This window comes from Notamacropus eugenii, chromosome 6 (genome assembly GCF_028372415.1).
Source record: "Notamacropus eugenii isolate mMacEug1 chromosome 6, mMacEug1.pri_v2, whole genome shotgun sequence".
Classification (NCBI taxonomy): domain Eukaryota; kingdom Metazoa; phylum Chordata; class Mammalia; order Diprotodontia; family Macropodidae; genus Notamacropus; species Notamacropus eugenii.
The window spans coordinates 78,135,599-78,154,112 of record NC_092877.1 but is presented as its reverse complement, the minus strand read 5'-3'; the positions used below and the strand labels follow the sequence as shown (position 1 = coordinate 78,154,112).

Sequence of the window (18,514 nt, the reverse complement as noted above, 5' to 3'; positions counted from 1 at the left end):
CTGCACCAGGGTGGTGACAGTGTGAGGGGAGAGCTATACAAGAGATAATGGGAAGGTAGAAACAAGATTTCACAACAGATTTGATATGTGGGATGAGTAAAAGTGATGAGTTGAGAATGACCCTGAGGTTTTGAACCTGGGTGACTAGGAACATGGTGGTGCCCTCAACAGTACAAAACAACTTGGAAAGGGGAAAGAGCTTCAGGAAAAGATAATGCTGTGGGTTTTGAACTTGCTGAGTTTGAAATGTCTATAAAATATACAATTCAAGATGTTCAACTGGAAGCTGGAGATGGGTGACTGTAGCTCAGAAAAGAGATTAGGATTGAATACGTTAATGAATACATTAAATTGCACAAAGATGATATCTGAACCCTTGGGAACTGGTGAGATCACTGAGTAAAATAGGATAGAGAAAGAAAAGAAGAGAGTCCAATGTAAAGCTCGGGGGATATATATAGTTACTGGATATGACCCAGATGAAGATTCAGCAGAGGAGACGGAAGAGGCATGGTCAGACAGGTAGAAGGAGTACCAGGAGAAGACAATGTCATGAAAACTTAGAATGGAGACAGTATCCAGAAAACCATCAGCAGTGTCAAATGCTACAGAGAAGTCAAGTGGGGTCAGAACTCAGAAAAGGCCAAATGATTTGTCAAATAAGGGATAAGTGCTAACTATGAAAAGAGCAGTTGTAGGTCAGAAGGCAGATTGCACAGGGTTTAGAAATGAGAGATCATTGCATGTAGAGAGTTTTCTCAAGAATCTAGCCATGGGGCAGCTAGGTGGTACAGTGGACAGAGCACTAGTCCTGGAGTCAGGAGGACCTGAGTTCAAATCTGGCTTCAGACACTTGACCCTTACTAGCTGTGTTATGTTGGGCAAGTCATGTAACCCCAATGGCCTTGCCAAAAAAAAAAAAGTCTAGCCAAGTACAGGAGAAAAGACAGAATAATAGCTAGTGGGGAGAGTCAGATTAAGCAAGGCTTTTTTAAAGACATAGGCCATGTGGGCATGTCTGTAAGTATCAGGGAAGGAGTCAGTAGAGAGAAAGAGAATGAAAAATAGAAAGAATGGGAATAATGGTGGGGGCAATCTGCTGCAGAAGACAGAAGGAGATGGGATCAAGTGTGCACATGGAAAAGTTGGCCTTGGGCAAGAAGGGGGGCACCTTTCTTGAAGGAGGAGATAGAGGAAGATGGTATGTACATGATGACATGAGAAGGGAAGAAAAGAGAGCATTTAGGGAACAGGTTCCCTATTTTCGGTGAAGTACATAGGAAAAGTCCTCATCTGGCAGGGGGAGGGAAGGAAGAACCATGGAAGACCTGAGGAGAAACAAAAAGGTTTGCAAATTATAGCAAACCAATTATTCTCTAGCTGGTCTTCACCTTCACTCCAATAAGCAGCCAACGGAGGGAAATAAACTCTTCTCCAGATGAAATGGACCAAAAAAATGTATGTTTTGATATAACTTGAAGATCTGGTGATGAAGTAAAATTCTACACATTCTTGAGTAAGAAGGAGCTCAGCATCCACCTCAGGATAAAATGCATAAGAAGTTTCACTCAACAGGAAGCCAAAATGTAACAAACTTTAAAAACAAGACAAGCTAATATTTGGTAGGAAGCAGATTAGGCAAAGCACAGGAATAGACTTTTATCTCCCAAGATACGAAATATAACAGAACAGGCATCCAATTCTTGCGTCCAACAGCCAAAAAGCTATCTTATAAACAACAATTGCCTTTGAGACCCAGCTAGAGGGGAAAACAGATAATGAAAAAACTAAATAAAGAAAACTGCAAAAACTAGGAGATGTTTTGAAAAAAAAAGAACAAATATTATGTCTTGTAAACCTACCTAAAATCAATATCCAGCAGAAGGCTTTTAACGTCAGACTCCTTGTCGCCTGATGCTTTCAATCTGATCAGCTCATGCAGCCTGAAGCAATTAATGAAAGCAATTTAGTAAGAAATTACCAACACCACAGACAGCAAAAATATGGAAATGATCAATTTTTTCCAGTGTTTGAAAGCTCAGTTTCACAAAACTTCCAATGAAATAAGCAATGGGATTTGGGCAGGTTTTTCAAAATCAACTTTATCAGTTTTGTTAATGTTTAAAAGATAGTAGCCTTTCCTTATCTGAAACACAGAACTCTGAAACTGCAAAAGCAAGCAGAGACAAAAAAAAAAAAAAATCTCATAAATAAGACAGAACACATAAGCCTTTCCAAGAAGTGGGAGGAAAAAACCCAACAAAAATGAACATTAAGTATTCCTTTCCTTTCTCTTGATATCCTGATCTGCATTTGGCCAGTACATCTATGTTAGAGAATATGTCAGTATAGATGAAGTCTCCAAAATGATTAACTGTTTGGCATCAACCACCCTGTTGGCCTAGAGGTGCTTCTCCAAAAGAAACAACAGATTGCTACTACTTCCTTGATGTCAAGAACTATGCTGTGTATCTCGTACACCCTGTGGCTAGTCATGAACTTGTCCATACCAGGTGCTCCCTAAAAGTTTCTTTCTAGTGATGATGGAATTTTTAAAAAATTAACATACCTTGGTGTTCCAACACATAGCACTTTTCTGAATCCAAGAGTGGAAATCAGGTCTAATAAGAATTGGCAACTTCTATCTGTGAACAAATACTGAGCATTTGTCTTCTTATTCTCCAGTGGATATAGGAGCTGACTGGGTCTCTTTAACTGAGCAGAGGAGATATCACAAAGTACTTGGTGATCACAATGCTTTCCCCAATCATCTGGTAACAGCAACTGTTGACATCTTTGGCAAAACTTCCTTTGAGATAAAGGCAGTTCAATAAACTTCAAGTACCTTCAATACACAATTCAACAAAACAGAACAAATTTTAAGTCAGTTTCTATGGAAGATGCTGGATTGTTAATATTTTAATATTCAAAAATTACTTTTTAAAACCCCAAAGAATTATCTGAAAAATAGGCAAGAAAAATACATTGGCTATAATTCTTATCTAGTTGAATAACTACAAAGTAGAAAAGAATCAGCAATTTCATAAGAATGAAGATGCTCCAATTTAGCCACTGAATGAAGATCAATATCTATTTCAAATGTGAACTTAATATATAACTCCAACTCAGGTCACTACTACAACTAGAATGTTTAAACCTATTGACAAATCTATGTATTTCTGGCTTTATATGTTAAAGCAGTCTTACTCAGTGTGTTAGTCATTACAAAATGAAAGTTAAGGTCATTCTTCAAGCTCTTATGGCATACTTAGCAAGAAAAATAACCTTCTAAAGAAAAGATGTTTGCTATAAAGGAATTCTACTCTCAGCAATACTGATGAAGCCCAATTAAAAAGTGATTTTGTCCCCCAACCCTTTGTCCCAAAAGATAGAATTGGCTCATAATCCAAATCAAGTCTACCCCTGGAAAGAGCTGACATGACATTTTTTTCTTTAAGGAAATTGTCTTATGGGCCAAATGAGATGTTTCCAATCATTTTTACATCCACTTTCAAAACTGGCAGAAGTTGGTTGAGGGAAAACCAACTAGTCATTGTCAGTGTTTAAAAAATTTAGATTGCCTTCATGCTTGTCAATGCACATCAGTTTTGAAGTGAAAGAAAGAAGACGCTATTATGAAGCACTCACCATGGGCCAAGCACTGAGCTTGAATTCAGGGTTCATTAACCAATGGGAATATAGGAGAGGGAGAGAGCAAATCCACTAGGGTCATGGCAGATGGTCAGAAATATCTAAATCCAGACACACCAAATGACCCTCCAAAGGATCCCTAGAGTTTGGGTAGATTCTTATGATTTCAATGGAACTAACTACTGAGACTTCACCAGGTACAAAATGAGCTAAACATAAAGTCAGTATAGTTAATTCAAATTTCATCTAAGCACCAAGTCTTATATCAAACCACCTTTGGCACTGACAGAGGTATTTTGGAGCACTGAAATAAAAAAAAAAAAAAACCACCTTAACATCATACATTCAGAGGTGAAGTTTAGAGATTGCCTAATTCGATATTCTAACTTCAAAGACGAGGCAACTGAAACCCAATGGGTAAAGCATCTTACAACATTTTACAAAGGGATAAAAAAAAAGAAATTGGATTGAAACCCAGATTTATTGACTGCAAATCTGATACCCTTTTCTACTCCAACACAGTTTGACAAATGTTTCTGCTCCTATAACTGCCCTTTGGATGACCTTATCCATATATCAGAAGAAACTTCAGTAATTCAGAATCAAAACAGCAGTAGGGCAAAGGGCCAGTAAGAAATTAAAGGCAAGGGAAAAATAAGAACTCAGCGAACCAACAGTACATTTCACCTACAATTTTACACTTTTGTTTAATAACGAAGCACCCTCAAGGGGTTTCTAATGAAATCTTAGAGCTGATCAGAGGTCTTGAGATGAACACAGTTTACTCAAGGGTCCCATTCTCTAGCCACAAAAAAATCCACCTTGCTCTCACATCACCTTCCTTAGGTTCAACAGATGAGACCAATCTATATGATATATTAGAATTCTAGGACCTCATGAGATCAGACAGAAAGAGCAGAGTGCTAGACTTGGAGTCAGGAAGACCTGGGTTTGAATCCTGCCTCGGAAGTTTTTGTAACTGTGCTACTCTGGGCAAAGGACATGGCCTCTCTGCACTTCAAATTCCCAATCTGTAGAATGTGGAGCTAGATTTGATTTAAGACCCTGTAATCTACTAGGCTGATACTTGTGAATGATATTTTAGTAATTCTAGTCCTTGTGTGGTCCTACCAATGTATGGATCTATACAAACATTCTAAATAACCAAAAATTAATCTAATTTTCAAGGATATGAGTATATTATCCAAATTCAATTCAGTTGTGTGATCTTCAGTAATAGTTTATAGAATGAGTGCTTGCCTTCACTTAAATAATAGTCGTCTATTTCCTCTAGAGAGGCAGTGTGACATATTACATTGAGAGTTAGCCAGTGTCAGGAAGACCGAGGTTCAAGCCCACCTCTGATACATCTGGCTGTGTGACCCTGCACAAATCACTCAGCCTTGCCGTGTTCCAAACAACTAAGACCATATGTTGCAGAACAGTTGCTGATCTGCACTGGCAGAAGGACTTTCCTCACTGGTGTTTTTTTTTATAACAATGAAAAGGCCAAAAGCTTTATCTCAGTCTCTAACAAAGCAAAAAATTGATCAAGACACAAATTCAGTTTTAATGTTTACACTAAAAGTCTGTAAGGGACATACAATGATCATTTCTTTAAAGGACACACTGCCAAACCATGAGACTTTTGAAAAAAAAATCTGGAACTGTATTCAAATCAGTAGCTACATTAAAATGTTTTTATTTTGATAAAATTTGTTATCAAAACATATGGACTAATATTATTTCAAGCTTATAGCACATGGATCTTATTTTGCTTTTTTAGAAAATATTATCCCTATTGGCAGGGCAGCTAGGTGGTGCAGTGGATAGAGCACCAGTGCAGAAGTCAGGAGGACCTGAGTTCAAATCTCAACTCAGACACTTGACACTCACTAGCTGTGTGACCTTGGGCAAGTCACTTAAACCCAATTGCCTCATCTTGGGTCATCTCCAGTCATCCTGATGAATATCCTGTCACTGGATTCAGATGGCTCTGGAGGAGAAGTGAGGCTGGTGACCTGCACAGCCCTCCCTCACTCAAAACAAAGTCAAGTGCAAGTCATGTCATCATTTCTCTGATGGCATGGTCTTCTTAGGCAATAAAGGACGAGCATGCACCATCCTTACTGGCAGAAACTTCATTTACTCCTATTGGTACTAGTTCTATTATTTTGCAGGGGTAAGGGTGTTCATTGAGATTTCTCACGTATGATTTCTTTCTGCTCAAGATAATGCAATCATTTGAATAAATCACTAAATTAGGATCATCAGATATATGTTTTTAAAAATTTGGTTAGAAGAATGTGAAGATTTGAAGAAGTGTTGATTATTCCATTTTCCTTCCTTATTCATATTTACTACACATACCTAGAAAGGAAAAAAAACATTCATTCTGCTGCTCAACTCAGCATGATTCACAAATTGCAGGCTAGCATTTTGAAATGTCATTTTTATTGATCTCCATTTGATGTTCCATTTGCCTTTCCCGGAGTAGACAAATTATGTTTATGGTATTTCCCTAATAGCAGACTTTGAAAATCCGAGTTTAAATGAGCACTGAAAAAATAACAACCAAATGAAATATCAACTAAACAAAGCTATCTGCATGCACATAAATTAATGCTGATATTAGCATTCAAATAAGTTCTTACTAGGACTCCATAGGTCACAGTCAGAGTGTGTCAATATCTTTGGTAACAGAGTAATGGCACACCTTCTAGAAGCCATCTGAAAACCAAATGGAAAAGCTGATGCTTAACCACAAAAATAAATACATCAGTTTAACTTACTGTACCTAAGAATTCATCCCAAGAGTTCAAGAGGGAAGAAGAATGAGGATCATTCTGTTTTGTGAAACCCAGAAAGATGGGCAATAACATCAGGTACATAACGCAAATTAGATAACACACTATTTAACTTATCTAACTACCATCATTCTTTTCTGACATAATTTTAAAACTAAATTATTTAATCAAAGCACAACAAACTCTTGTTAACTAAGAATAAGCAGAAAGACCAGTTTGATTAGAGAACATTCTCCTTCATAGAATTTTTTAAAAGAAATTTGGTTTCATTCTTTTCAAGCAAATAAGCACACAAATAGACACTGATAAGTTTAAAAAAAGAATTACAATTCAAAATCACAACCCCATTGTGATAACTGATGTCATCATAAGCATTTAAGCTGGATAACATACAAACAAAAATGAATTACTGGAAGGAAGGAAGACAAAGGCACACTAAAGGAATTGTTAATTTCTTAAGTCTCAAAAAAAGTTAGAATTTTTTACTGAAATTTTTTAGAAGAAACTATTTCAAACTCTTGAGTCAAAGTGAATCATGAATTCTACATCTGAACCCTTCAATACTTCTTTCACTGATAGGGGAACCTCCCTAACCTATGAAGATCACAACTCTTCTATACCTTAGCAAAGAATTTTATAAACTGTTTTGATTAAAACAATCACTTGACAGTCAAGTTGCTGGTGATATCTAAATTAGCAAATGTCAAATGAATCAAAACCAAATTAATGAAATTATATTGTCAAAAAACATTTAGATCCTTTAGACTCAGCTGAAACGGCACTTCATCCTTAAAATCTTCCCTGATTCCAACCCCCTCCTTTTTGCTGGTGCTTAGTACAATGTCTAGCACAGACCAAATACTTAATAAATGCTTGCTAACTCATTCATATAGAACTTGTCACATATTATCCTTAACTATACTATCAATGTATGCATAGTTTTTTCTCTACTGGTTTCTAAGTTTTTGCAGGAACCAACCTTCTAGCTGAAGACCATAATTCTCTCTAGCACATAACAGGCGAGAGACAAGTCAAGAAACGCCAAAAAGCCAGGATTCGGAATGAAAAGATGAAGGTTTGAATTCTGCCTCTTCTACTCACTATCTGTGTGACCTGCACCACATTACTCAATCATAAGGGAGGTGAAAGAAATGCTCTAAGATCATGGGATCCCAGGTGTCTAATAAAAATGCTGATAACAGAAGTATTTTAAGTAAAAAGGTTCACCAGTCTGAGAGAAGCTGAAAACTATTCTCAAGGAAGAATACCACTAACTTGTAAACAGCCAGAACACTCTCCTTCTAGGACTTGTCTACTCCCCCCCCCCCCTCTCCTATCCAATATTTCATATCTCACAAGAGTACTTTACATGAAAGAGAAAACATCAAGTAATGCAAACTTCAGCTAATCTCCTGTAATCCTTTTTTTTCCTCAAAGAAACACATTCTGAGAAGGGCTCTCCCTGTAGATCAAAATCCTTATCACTGAAGAAAGATAACCAAACTGTCTAGATTTTTATAACCAACCCAAATTTAACATTAACCTCTTTTCAATCTTATCACGCCTTGTGGTTGTTCAGTCACGTCCAGAATCTTCTGATTCCATTTGGGGTTTTCTTGGCAAAGACACTAGAGTGGTTCGCCATTTCCTTCTCCAGATCATTTTGCAGACAAAGAAAGGCAAACATTGCTCAGGATCATACAGCTAGGAAGTGTCTGAGGTCACATCTGAGATCAGGAAGAAGAGTCTTCCTAAGTCCAGGCTCAATACTCTATTCACTGCACCACCTAGCTGTTCAATCCTATCCTGTCTAGTCCCAAATAAAATCCACTAATTCATTCTTATTCACCAAGTAAAATATTTTATAGTCTCATGGTCTCTCCCTTCACTTCCTTAGCCTCCAGGGGAAAAAAATGACATTTTAGTACTGTTTAAAGGTTTGGTCACAGTGGTAGTTAATTTTAAGGGAAGAGGTTACAGTTAAGGTAATATTTAAAAGCAATCCAATATCAGCACCTTTCTACATACTGCTTGTGAGACAGGGGAGGTTGGCAACGTCTGTTGTAAATTTCTCGGGCAGCAAGTCTAGCTTCTGACAACTGAAAGAAGAGCACAGATCATGTAAGTGGAAATTCTCATACACTAAATATTCTAAAACATCTGGAGTCATATTTTTTTACATGAAGAAACATAAAGCTTAATTAGTTAAAATGCATTGACCATTCATTTCAAAAAGAAATGTAAGAAACCAGAAAAAACCTAGTAAGTTTTAGGATGACCTTTTTTTTTAAAACCTCTGAAAGGTTAAACTAAAATTAACTCGTAAGAATTTTTGTTTGATTGGAGAAAACCAGTAAACAGGATTCACTTACTCTAAAATAGTAATGCTGAAAACTCTTCCTTAAAAACATTCGAATTTTTATGCTGACTTCCATGCCGCTAACATACTCTCTATCACCTGAGTCTTCATATAACTAAAATTCATCATTCAAAATTCAGAAAAGTAACATAGGAAATTAATTACAAGGCCCTTTCAGCATAATGGAAGGCGGAGTTTTTTGTTGGCTATGGTCATGACCAGACCTCAATTTCTCCTTGGGGAAAAAGCAGCCAGCCTACTGAGTTAGTACGTCAGTACATATATCTATGACAGACAATGCAGAAAGACAATGAACCAGGTCTAAGAAAGCAGCTAGATGGCACTAGGGAAATTTAAAATGTGCTTTTAAGTTGCTCCCCAACAAAAAAACTTATCTTTTTAACATCTGTAATGTCCCAATAAAGATGTAGCTTGGAATACTATAATCTTGAAAAAAATTAAAGTTACAAATTACCTAAAGGGCAATGAGGAAATGCATGGGCATAAATAGGCTGCTTAATAGTTCTAACAATGATTTATGTAAAGAAGTAGTATACAAGACAATATCCAGGAAATGTACGTGTCTTAAAATAAGGGAGCAAATTCATGTGATGAAAATGAGGGAGTAAAATGTAGACAGTTAGTACTAATACTGGAACTCACAAAATAAAAAAAACCTATAGAAAGGCCTCCAGCGAGTTCTCCTGTATACAATAATATGATAGGTTGAAAAGGTATGGATTCTTCTTAACTCTCATATTGTTGCAACTTTAAATGTTCTTTTAAGAGAAAGAATTTTTTATTCATTAAGGCTGAATTCTATTAAGACCTTCATTTTATCCTAGTTTTGTATATCTTGACTGTTTTATTTTTCAAGGAATGATTGCTTGCCCGAATCTTGATTAAAGGAAATAAAATTTACATGTGGAAATATAGTAATTAAAATTATTATTTAATTATTATTATTATTATTTTATATTATACATAAATAATATATATTATTTATTATTAAATATATATAAATATATTAAAAGCTTTTATTTTATCTTGTATTACTCTTATATAATCTTATTAATGTATCATACCATCATATATCTATATGATATCATCTTTCTATGGATTTTAAATCTCACTCAAGCATTAAAAGCTGGAAAGAGGTCTAGATTTGCAAGACAATTTCACTGACTAGTATTTGCCAATAATAAAAATTCACTAACCCTATTCTTTAGCAATAAAAGATTATGGCATCATGTTCATGGTATAATGAAAAGAGATATATTTGATGTGGAATCATAAGACCTGGATTTGTGTGTGTCCCTCAGTAATAGTAACGATAGCTGGCATCTGTGCAGTGCTTTACAACTGGCAAAACACTTTATATAGGTTATCTTATTTGAAACTCATAATAAGCTTATAATATGTAGGTATTACAGGTATCATGGTAGACCTCTAAGCTTCAGATTCTACATCTATAAAATGAATAAATTAGATCACATCACTTCAAAGGTTCTTTCCAGCTCTAAACCCTATGATTTCTCTCAGACTTAATTTAAATTACAGGACAGTGAAAATGTCACTGGACTGGGAATAAGACACCTGAGTTCTAATCTTAGCTGTTACTAAGTATCTATGCTACTTTGAACAAATTGGTCTCTATGGGTCACAAGTTTCTCCATCTTTAAAAACATGATTCATAAGGTCCTTTGTAATGCTACTATTTTATAACATCCATATTCAATACATCAAGGACCTGTGATTTCATCAGTGTGGGAAATCCAAGTCTAGGAACTGGATTTGTGATTCCAGTTATAAACTAGGAGCCTTAGAGGATTGCAGTGAGTCTCTGAGAGGTTGTCTGTCACATCACACCTATTAAGTTTCAGAAATCAGCCTTGAATTCAGGTATTACTGACTCCAAGTCCACAATTCTATTTGCTATATACTTTCCCCTCTATAGATACAATTTTGCCATAACAGGAAACATGAAAAAAAAATCTCCAAAGACTGTCATACCTTTTCATCTTCCCACTGAAAGAAATTACAGTCTTTTCTATCTCTGCAAGCTGAACAAGCATAAAATCTTCGCGCCTCTTCTTTACCTTGGTTCACCTTTACAAACAGAAGAGTAGGACCTATAGAAAAAAAAATTAACAGCATCATCAGTTTATGAATAGGAAAAATTTCTAGAGCTCCACTTAAACTGCAAGTTTTCACTTTAGTGAAAATTTTAGGGTTTTTTGTTAAAAGGCAGTAAAGTGGAACATTTGGAATTTAATACTGTGGGCTGAAATCCTAGTTTTGCTATGTGACCTTGGGTAAGATATCTAACCTCCCCACATCACCGTTTCCTCAACCGTAAAGGGGAGGCAGACTGATTTCTACAATTCCTTTAACTCTAAATCCTATCATGCTAAATCTATCATTTTGACTAAGGTAACAATATTTCTATGGAACAACTTTCAGGCACGAATAATTTAAATATGTCATCTTTTGAAAACTAAACTCACTTAGAAATCAATGCCAGTCTGTGAAACTTAGTGTGGTGGAAAGAAGCTTCTTTATTGTAAAAGGGTGACAACAATCCACATTTGTAAGGCACTTTACAAAACACTTTGTTCAAAGCATCCTTTGAGACAGTGCAATCATCACCCTAATTTGCAGCACTGAAATCTGCCGGGTTCACGCGGGCTCTTACACGGCAGGTGTGAACTCAGTTCTCCCACCTTCGGTTTTTTCCTGATTTCCAAGCCTTGCACACCAGAGCTGTCTCTGAGCACACTGGTGCTGACGCCGTGAGACAACGCCATAAAAACGCTGGCTACTCGCACGGGGAGGGAAGGCTTCCCCCGGGCTGGCTCCCTGGCCCGCTCGGCACGAGCAGGGACCTGCGGGGTGGGGGTGGGGGTGGGGCGGCTGGCAGCGCAGACCTCGCCAGCCCCCTTCTCCCATCCAGCGGGCCCTGCCACGAGGGAGCAGAAAGCCTAAGCTTGTAATGCCACGCTAGGCCTTGAGAGGGGCTCGAAACCCCCAGCCTCGCCGCCCAGCACAGCCCTGGGCTAGAGGCACTGCCTGGGACCGGGTCCTCAGGCAGGGGTGAACGGTTCCACCTAAAAGGCGGGGTCACGGGCCACTCTTTATAGGCAGGGGAAAGGGACTTCAGAGATCACCCCCTCCTTTTACTGATGAGGAAACTGAGGTCCATAGATGTGACGTGACTTGGGACCCGACCGAGAAAAGGGGGGGCTGGCCACGACCCCTCCCCGCCCCCTGGGCTACACGTGCCCAACCGATCCGGCCCCGGGACCCACCATGGGGACAGTGAGGAGCGGGGCCCGAGGTGTCTTGGCAGACCAGAACCTCCACCCCAGACCTCCTCCTCCGCCCCGCACCCTCCGCCACGGCTTCTTCCTCCTCCGCCATGGTTGCGCTCTCCTCACTCCAGGAGGCGGCCATCTTCCCGCTAGTGTCCCGAAAGCCTCAGCTGCCACGAAGACGCGTCTCTTGGAGTGGGCTAGAGCGTCGCCGCCTGCGCAAGCATCGCCCCCGCGGGCTCTGGAGGAGTCATGACAGGCGCAAGGACTGCTCCCATTCTCGCGCTGCTACCTCTAGGGTGGTGGTGGAGGGGCAGATTATGAGGCTCCTGGACCTGCTTTTAAAAGGAGATAAATATATAGTCGTTTAATATTTCTGAGGATGTGCCCTAAATAGCTTTCATTTTTGTTGTGAGAGAGAGCACCTGGAGTCAGGAAGACCTAAGTTCAAATTCAGCCCGGTGGCCCGTCTAGTCTGCAGAGGGCTTGGCTTCAAATTCTCTTGTGCTGCTTACTACAGCTACTTCCTAGGCTTCAATTCCCCCCACTATCAAATGGGGCAATTGCACCAGAAGACCACTGAGGTCCCTTCCAGCTCTAATACTATGACCCTGTGATTTCCACTGAAGCAATACCCAATACCTCCCAAGACGGGGCTATCTCACCTTTGAATAGCTGCAATTGTTAGAAAGTCCTTCCTGATATTAAGAAATCTGCCTTTATAACTTCCACTCATTGCTCCAAAGACAACAAATCTGATCCCTCTTCTATCCCAAGGCCATTCAAATAGTTGAACAAGGAGTATGTGTCCATCACTCAGTCTCAAACACCAAGTTTTCACTTTTTCAGCCTACACTTGCCAGGTTTCTTTGACTAATCCCAGTAAAACTTAAGCTTTAGACCCATCACTACGATGATTACCTCTCCTCTGGATATTCTGCAGGTAATCAATATCCTTCCTGACATGCTGTACCCGCAACTAAGGGCCATCACCAGTGGTGCTGACCTATGTCTTGTCACTGGACTCCGATAATTCTGGAGGAGAGAGTAAAGCTGATGAATTTGCATAGCTCTGCCTCACTTAAATCCACTTCATTTGCAATTGCTGCTGATGTCATTGTGGTCTCTCTGGAGAACAAAGGATGGACAAAAGCCCAGAACTGAAACCAAGCCTTCAGATGGGATCTGACTAGGGCAGAGAACAAGACGGTCCCATCCATCACTGGACCTGGGTACTATTCTCCTCTTAATTCATGCTAAGATGGTACTACCTTTTGGAACTGTCACATCACACTTTTGAGGCCTACTGAGCTCAGTGGTTCCTAAATAGTGGACCCTAGAGAATAATTACAAGGTGTTTATGAATCCATGTGTGTATTGAGCATTGTTAATTTTGACCTTTATTTAGTGCCCACAAAAATATGTTTGATTCAGTATACAGTTATCCCTTCCACATAGCCACTGTACTCTGGAAAATCCATGTAAAATTTTTTGGCCCTCTGTTGTGCCAGAGAAGAAGTCTAAATTTTCTTCCTTTTCTTTAATGAGGTGTTTACAGTACCTTATTGTAAAATTTGTGTTGATATTATACAATACTATAGAGAGAGATATGTATCTTATGCATTCCTGAGTTTCTAAACATTTCTATTTTATCTACTGGCCTTCACGTGCTGTCTGCAGCTTCTACAAAATTCCCCCCAAATTCTCACTTAATTTTTTATGCTGACCCACGACATATCAAAACCAAGATGAGGTAAGTCACAATGTAGAAAGGATAAATGTAATAAATGTACAAACATACTTTTTATGGACTGAATGATGCCCCCACACCTACATTTATTTTTTGACCAGACCTTTGATTTCATTGGCTTAGAGCCCCTGGTGAGTAAACACCTTCTAACAATGCAGATTGCTAGTATATGTGGAAAACAGAATTCAACTCTGAGTCTTCTTCACTCCAAGGCCAGTTTAATATAACACCACTATACAAAAGCTGCCTCCCTTCTATCCCTCCTCTAAATTTTAGAAATGTATATGGATTCTGTAGTGAATTTTTTAAAAAAACAAATTAATTTTTAAAATTACTGAACTGACAGTAGCTTTTGTCATGTATTTTATCTAAGGATAATAACTTTCTTAATGAACTCAGTAGGTGCCAAGAGTTTTACAAATGTAATTTCCTTTGATCCTTGCAACAACCCTTGGAGGTAGGTGCTATTATTATCCCCATTTCACAGTTGAGAAAACTGAGGCAGAGGTTAAGTTCCTTGCCCAGGGTCACACAGCTAGTAAGTGTATGATGTTGCATTTAAACTCAGGTCTTTCTATTTCCAGGGCAGCTAGGTCGTGCAATGGATGGAGAGCTGGGCCTGGAGTCAGGAAGATCTGAGTTCAAATCCAGCCTTTGACACTTACTAGCTATGTGACCCCAGGCAAGTCACTTGTCTGTTTTCTTCAGTTTCCTTATCTGTAAAATGTGCTGGAGAAGGAAATGGCAAAACACTCCAGTATCTTTGCCAAGAAAACCCCAAATGGGGTCATGGAGAGTTGAGCAAGACTGAACAAGAATTTCCTGTCTCCAAGCCCATCACTATATCCATTGTACCACCTACTTTATTCTAAGAAATTTTGCACATTCAAAAAGTTTGCAAACCAATCATTTAAACTAACCCCCTAATTTTAACAATGGAGTAGCCAAGTACCATAGAGAAGAAGGAGACTCAACCAAGTGGAGATTCAACCATGATTATCATAATACGGGGCCTCTAAAGTCTCTGAGAATTCAGGTTCTGAAAACTCTTGCTTGTTTTTCTCAGATTCATTATGGGCTCTTCCAGGCAGTAAATTTCTCAAATCATGCTCCAAGTCCCAAGTCCTGCAATTTTTTTTTCTATTTGCAGACCATGCTGAGCTAATCCAACAGGAAGAGCATTTAATTAAACATTGCAAATAACAACAGGAAAGCAAGTAGAAGACTACAAAGAGACATTTGTAAAGTGCCTGGCACATAGTAGGCACTTAAATGCTTGCTAGCTTCCTTTTCCTTTCTCCAACTCCATACACATGGATACAGCCTCCTAGTCTCTCAAGGTAAAAGACAGGAAAGACATTTCTGAAGAAAACTTGAGAGGAGAAGCTAAAATTATGCCTTTGGGTGTGGTGGGTGGGGTGAAGAGACTGCTCCCTCTCAGCATACTTTTTCAGCTTTGGGGTCTTGACTCTAGGTCTTGACTGCCAGCTTCCTTGCATAGAAGTAATTTCATGGGCAGATGCTGGCCTAGAGTCAGGAAAACTTGAGTTCAAATGTAGTTTGAGGCATTCAATAGCTGTGTGACCCTGGACAAGTCACTTAACCTCTTTTTGCCTCAGTTTCTTCATCTCTAAAATGGGGGTGATGATAGCAATTACCTCTCAAGAGTTGTTATGAGAATCAAATGAAATAATAATTGTAAAGTGTTCCACATAGTGCCTGGCACATAGTAAGCACTATATAAACGTTAGCATTATCATCATCATCATCATCATCATCTTCATTATTATGGAGGTCACTTCCTCTTAGCACAGTAGCTGCATCATTGTTTCCTGCTCAATAGACCACATGTGGTCCAGGACTTCAGACTACTCCACCTTGGCTCCATATTCATGGTTTCTCCCCCTCCCTTTGTCTCCTAACTACTTACTTCTATCTCTTCCTCAAGCAACACAGCTCCTCTTGTTACCCTTTTCTTCAGTCTTGTCTACTGATGCAATCCCTCCTCTGTCTCCCAATAAGTAGCTCTTCTCTTAGCTTGGCCCTTGAAAGAATGATGGATAATTCCTACAAAGAGCAATCTGCCCTATTACACAAAGATACCTTAACATAGTCAGGACCCACGTACAAGTCACCTAATGCCAAATCCAGTATTCTTTCCTTCACACCTTACGGTCTTCTTGTAAGCATTCCAAAAGTACAGCTGTAACCCAGGAGTCAAGTCAAGGTATTTGTATAAGAACTCTTTTCATTAGTGGAGAGAATCATTCCTGGGTGTTCCCTCCCTACGTGATGGGTGGAATTGGTACAAGAGACCTCGAGCTCTCACCAACTCTGATTCAAAGCACTGAGTCATCAATCTCTCCACCTATAAGAACAAACAACTAGATTTGAACTATTGGATATACAGTCTTTCAGACCATCCAGGATATCAGGAGACAAAAATTGATAATGGTTGTAGGTGCAACAAAAGAGGACATACAATAGAAAGGATCATCAGCCTCCCTTTTTGCTCTTACTCTACCCCCCCCCCCCACACACACACATACACCTTTTTATTTTCAGAAACACTTTTTACTGAATCTCCAAAGACATTGGACAAGCCTGCGCAAACATTATAGTCATCACAAGCTTTGGGACTGGAAGGAACTTAAAAACTGCAACTCAATATAGTGAAGGGAGTTGGCCCAAGTCTTGCAGGTTGACTGGAAGGTCAGATTCCTTGACTCAGCAATCTTTCCACCCCACCACCTCTTATTTGTTTGTCTCACCTCAGCACTCTTAATCCCACACTGAATCCCAGTTTTCTCCTCTATAAAATAAGTGCAGTGGAATAGATCATCTCATGATTTTCTTCTAGCTCTTCAAAGTCTATCATTCTATAATTACGATGATGATCAGATAAAGAGAAAAATTGGGGTTCCAGAGAAGCCAGACCTTTGGGATTTCCCATTCTTGAACTTTTAACTCAGAGTTATTATGAGGTGTTTGCTAAAGCTGGTGCTGGGAAATCTGGAGGGTTTCTGCCAAAAGGAGTTATCAGTTACTGATTCTACATCTCTTTCTTTCTGTGGCATTTAATACAATGCTGCATGCAGGAAGGTAGAGAACAAAAGTATCTGGTGGTATATTTGTTCTGGCTGGGTGATGCCCACAATCTAGCACCACGCTCAATGACTTCAGTTTGACATGCTTGGATGAGGTTGACCTGGGAAACCTAGAATCAAAAAGACATTACGTAAGCAACTGCATTGCTTTCTACTTTTAAAGTAGCTCATCATAACAGCAACAATGAACAGTTTTATCTTCAGTTATAAATTGTCGATTTTGAAATTAGTGAAACTGTCATTTCCAGTACCAATGGGAGGGAAAGGATTACCCAGAGAAGATACTTCTCTGTTACAACTGACAACAGCTATTAATTGCTTCTTTTATTAAAGGGTTACTTTTCCTATAACCATGTGGGAAAACTGATTTAAATGATCACATGAAAAAGCTGCTATGCATATGATGTGCAGATCATCTTAAAAGTATTCTTCTTAATAGGAACTCTTCGTTTTTAAGGGAACAAGTATTTCTAAAGTGACTTCTATTTGCTAGGCACTGTTCTAAGTGCTTTACAGATATGTCCATTTGATCCTCACAAGAATCTTGGAAACTGCCTCTTTTCATATGGTTATATTTTATAATATTACACCAAGTTAAAATTTCTTTTGAGTTCTCATGACTATTACAGGTTGTTTTTTAAATGAATTTTGTGTTTCCATCACTTTCAAACTACCATAATTTCTAAAAGGAAATGATGTTGGAAATTTCTCCTGAAGAATTCCAGCTCTTAAAAAAAAAAGTAACTAAGGCTCAGAATTCAATCTAGCTCAGATTCTATCTGGCCCAGTTGTCCATATAAGCATCACAAATGGTGAGGCTTCTTAAGAGTCAACCTAATATGATGAATCTTTAAGAAACTTTGTTTTTCTTTGGTTGTAAGAAAAAAACGTAGCTAAGTGGATAGCATAATGATTAGAGCACTATACTTGAATTCAATTTAGAAAGACTTGAATTCTAATCCTATCCCAGACACTTACTAGCTGCGTGAACATGGGCAAATCATTTAACTTTTCTCATTTTCAGTTTCCTTATCTGTAAAATGGGAATAATAACAGCGCTCATCTCACTGGGTTGTTACAAGAATTAAATGAGATAATATATATATAAAATACTATGCAATACTTAAAGCACTATATACATTAACCATTATTGTTATTTTAAAGTTGTAAACTCTTGGCAAGTGAACAGATGAGATACAGGGAGAAAGGTAGAGTTAGACTCTAACGTCAGTGCATCCTTTTGACTGAGTCCAGGTTTTACAGAACAAATCCTTTTATTAAGGGGATTTGTTCTGTGAAGTTTGGATTCACTCAAAGGGCCGCACTTGAGGACCTAGATGGCCACATGTGACTGATGCCACAGTTTTCCTACCCCTGAGCTGGAGCTTCCAAGGAAACCAAATTCTCAGTGATTCTCATTAGATATGAGCTCCCTGAGGTCAGAGACTACATTTTGCCTTTCTTGGCATTAACAGCACTTTGCACAGAGCCTGGCAAATAGGAAGTGCTAAATAAAGTTTTGTTGATTT

General features: G+C 38.6%; 1 protein-coding gene across 3 annotated transcripts in view; it reads right to left on the bottom strand.

The window, feature by feature from the left end:
* ZCCHC4 (zinc finger CCHC-type containing 4) overlaps window positions 1–12,364 on the bottom strand; it is a 63,437-nt gene extending 51,073 nt beyond the window's left edge. Inside the window, exons 1-5 of one of the 3 annotated variants that reach the window (XM_072620396.1) lie at window positions 12,126–12,364; window positions 10,831–10,949; window positions 8,475–8,557; window positions 2,570–2,845; window positions 1,863–1,943 (exon numbers count right to left, since the gene is read on the bottom strand). In XM_072620396.1, the coding sequence (XP_072476497.1) occupies window positions 1,863–1,943; window positions 2,570–2,845; window positions 8,475–8,557; window positions 10,831–10,949; window positions 12,126–12,270 (704 nt within the window). In that variant the 5' untranslated portion in view covers window positions 12,271–12,364. Of the gene's footprint in view, window positions 1–1,862; window positions 1,944–2,569; window positions 2,846–8,474; window positions 8,558–10,830; window positions 10,950–11,540; window positions 11,853–12,125 lie in introns of those variants that run through there. The other 2 variants (XM_072620397.1, XM_072620395.1) reach the window with 2 other exon arrangements.
* Window positions 12,365–18,514: the final 6,150 nt, after the last annotated feature.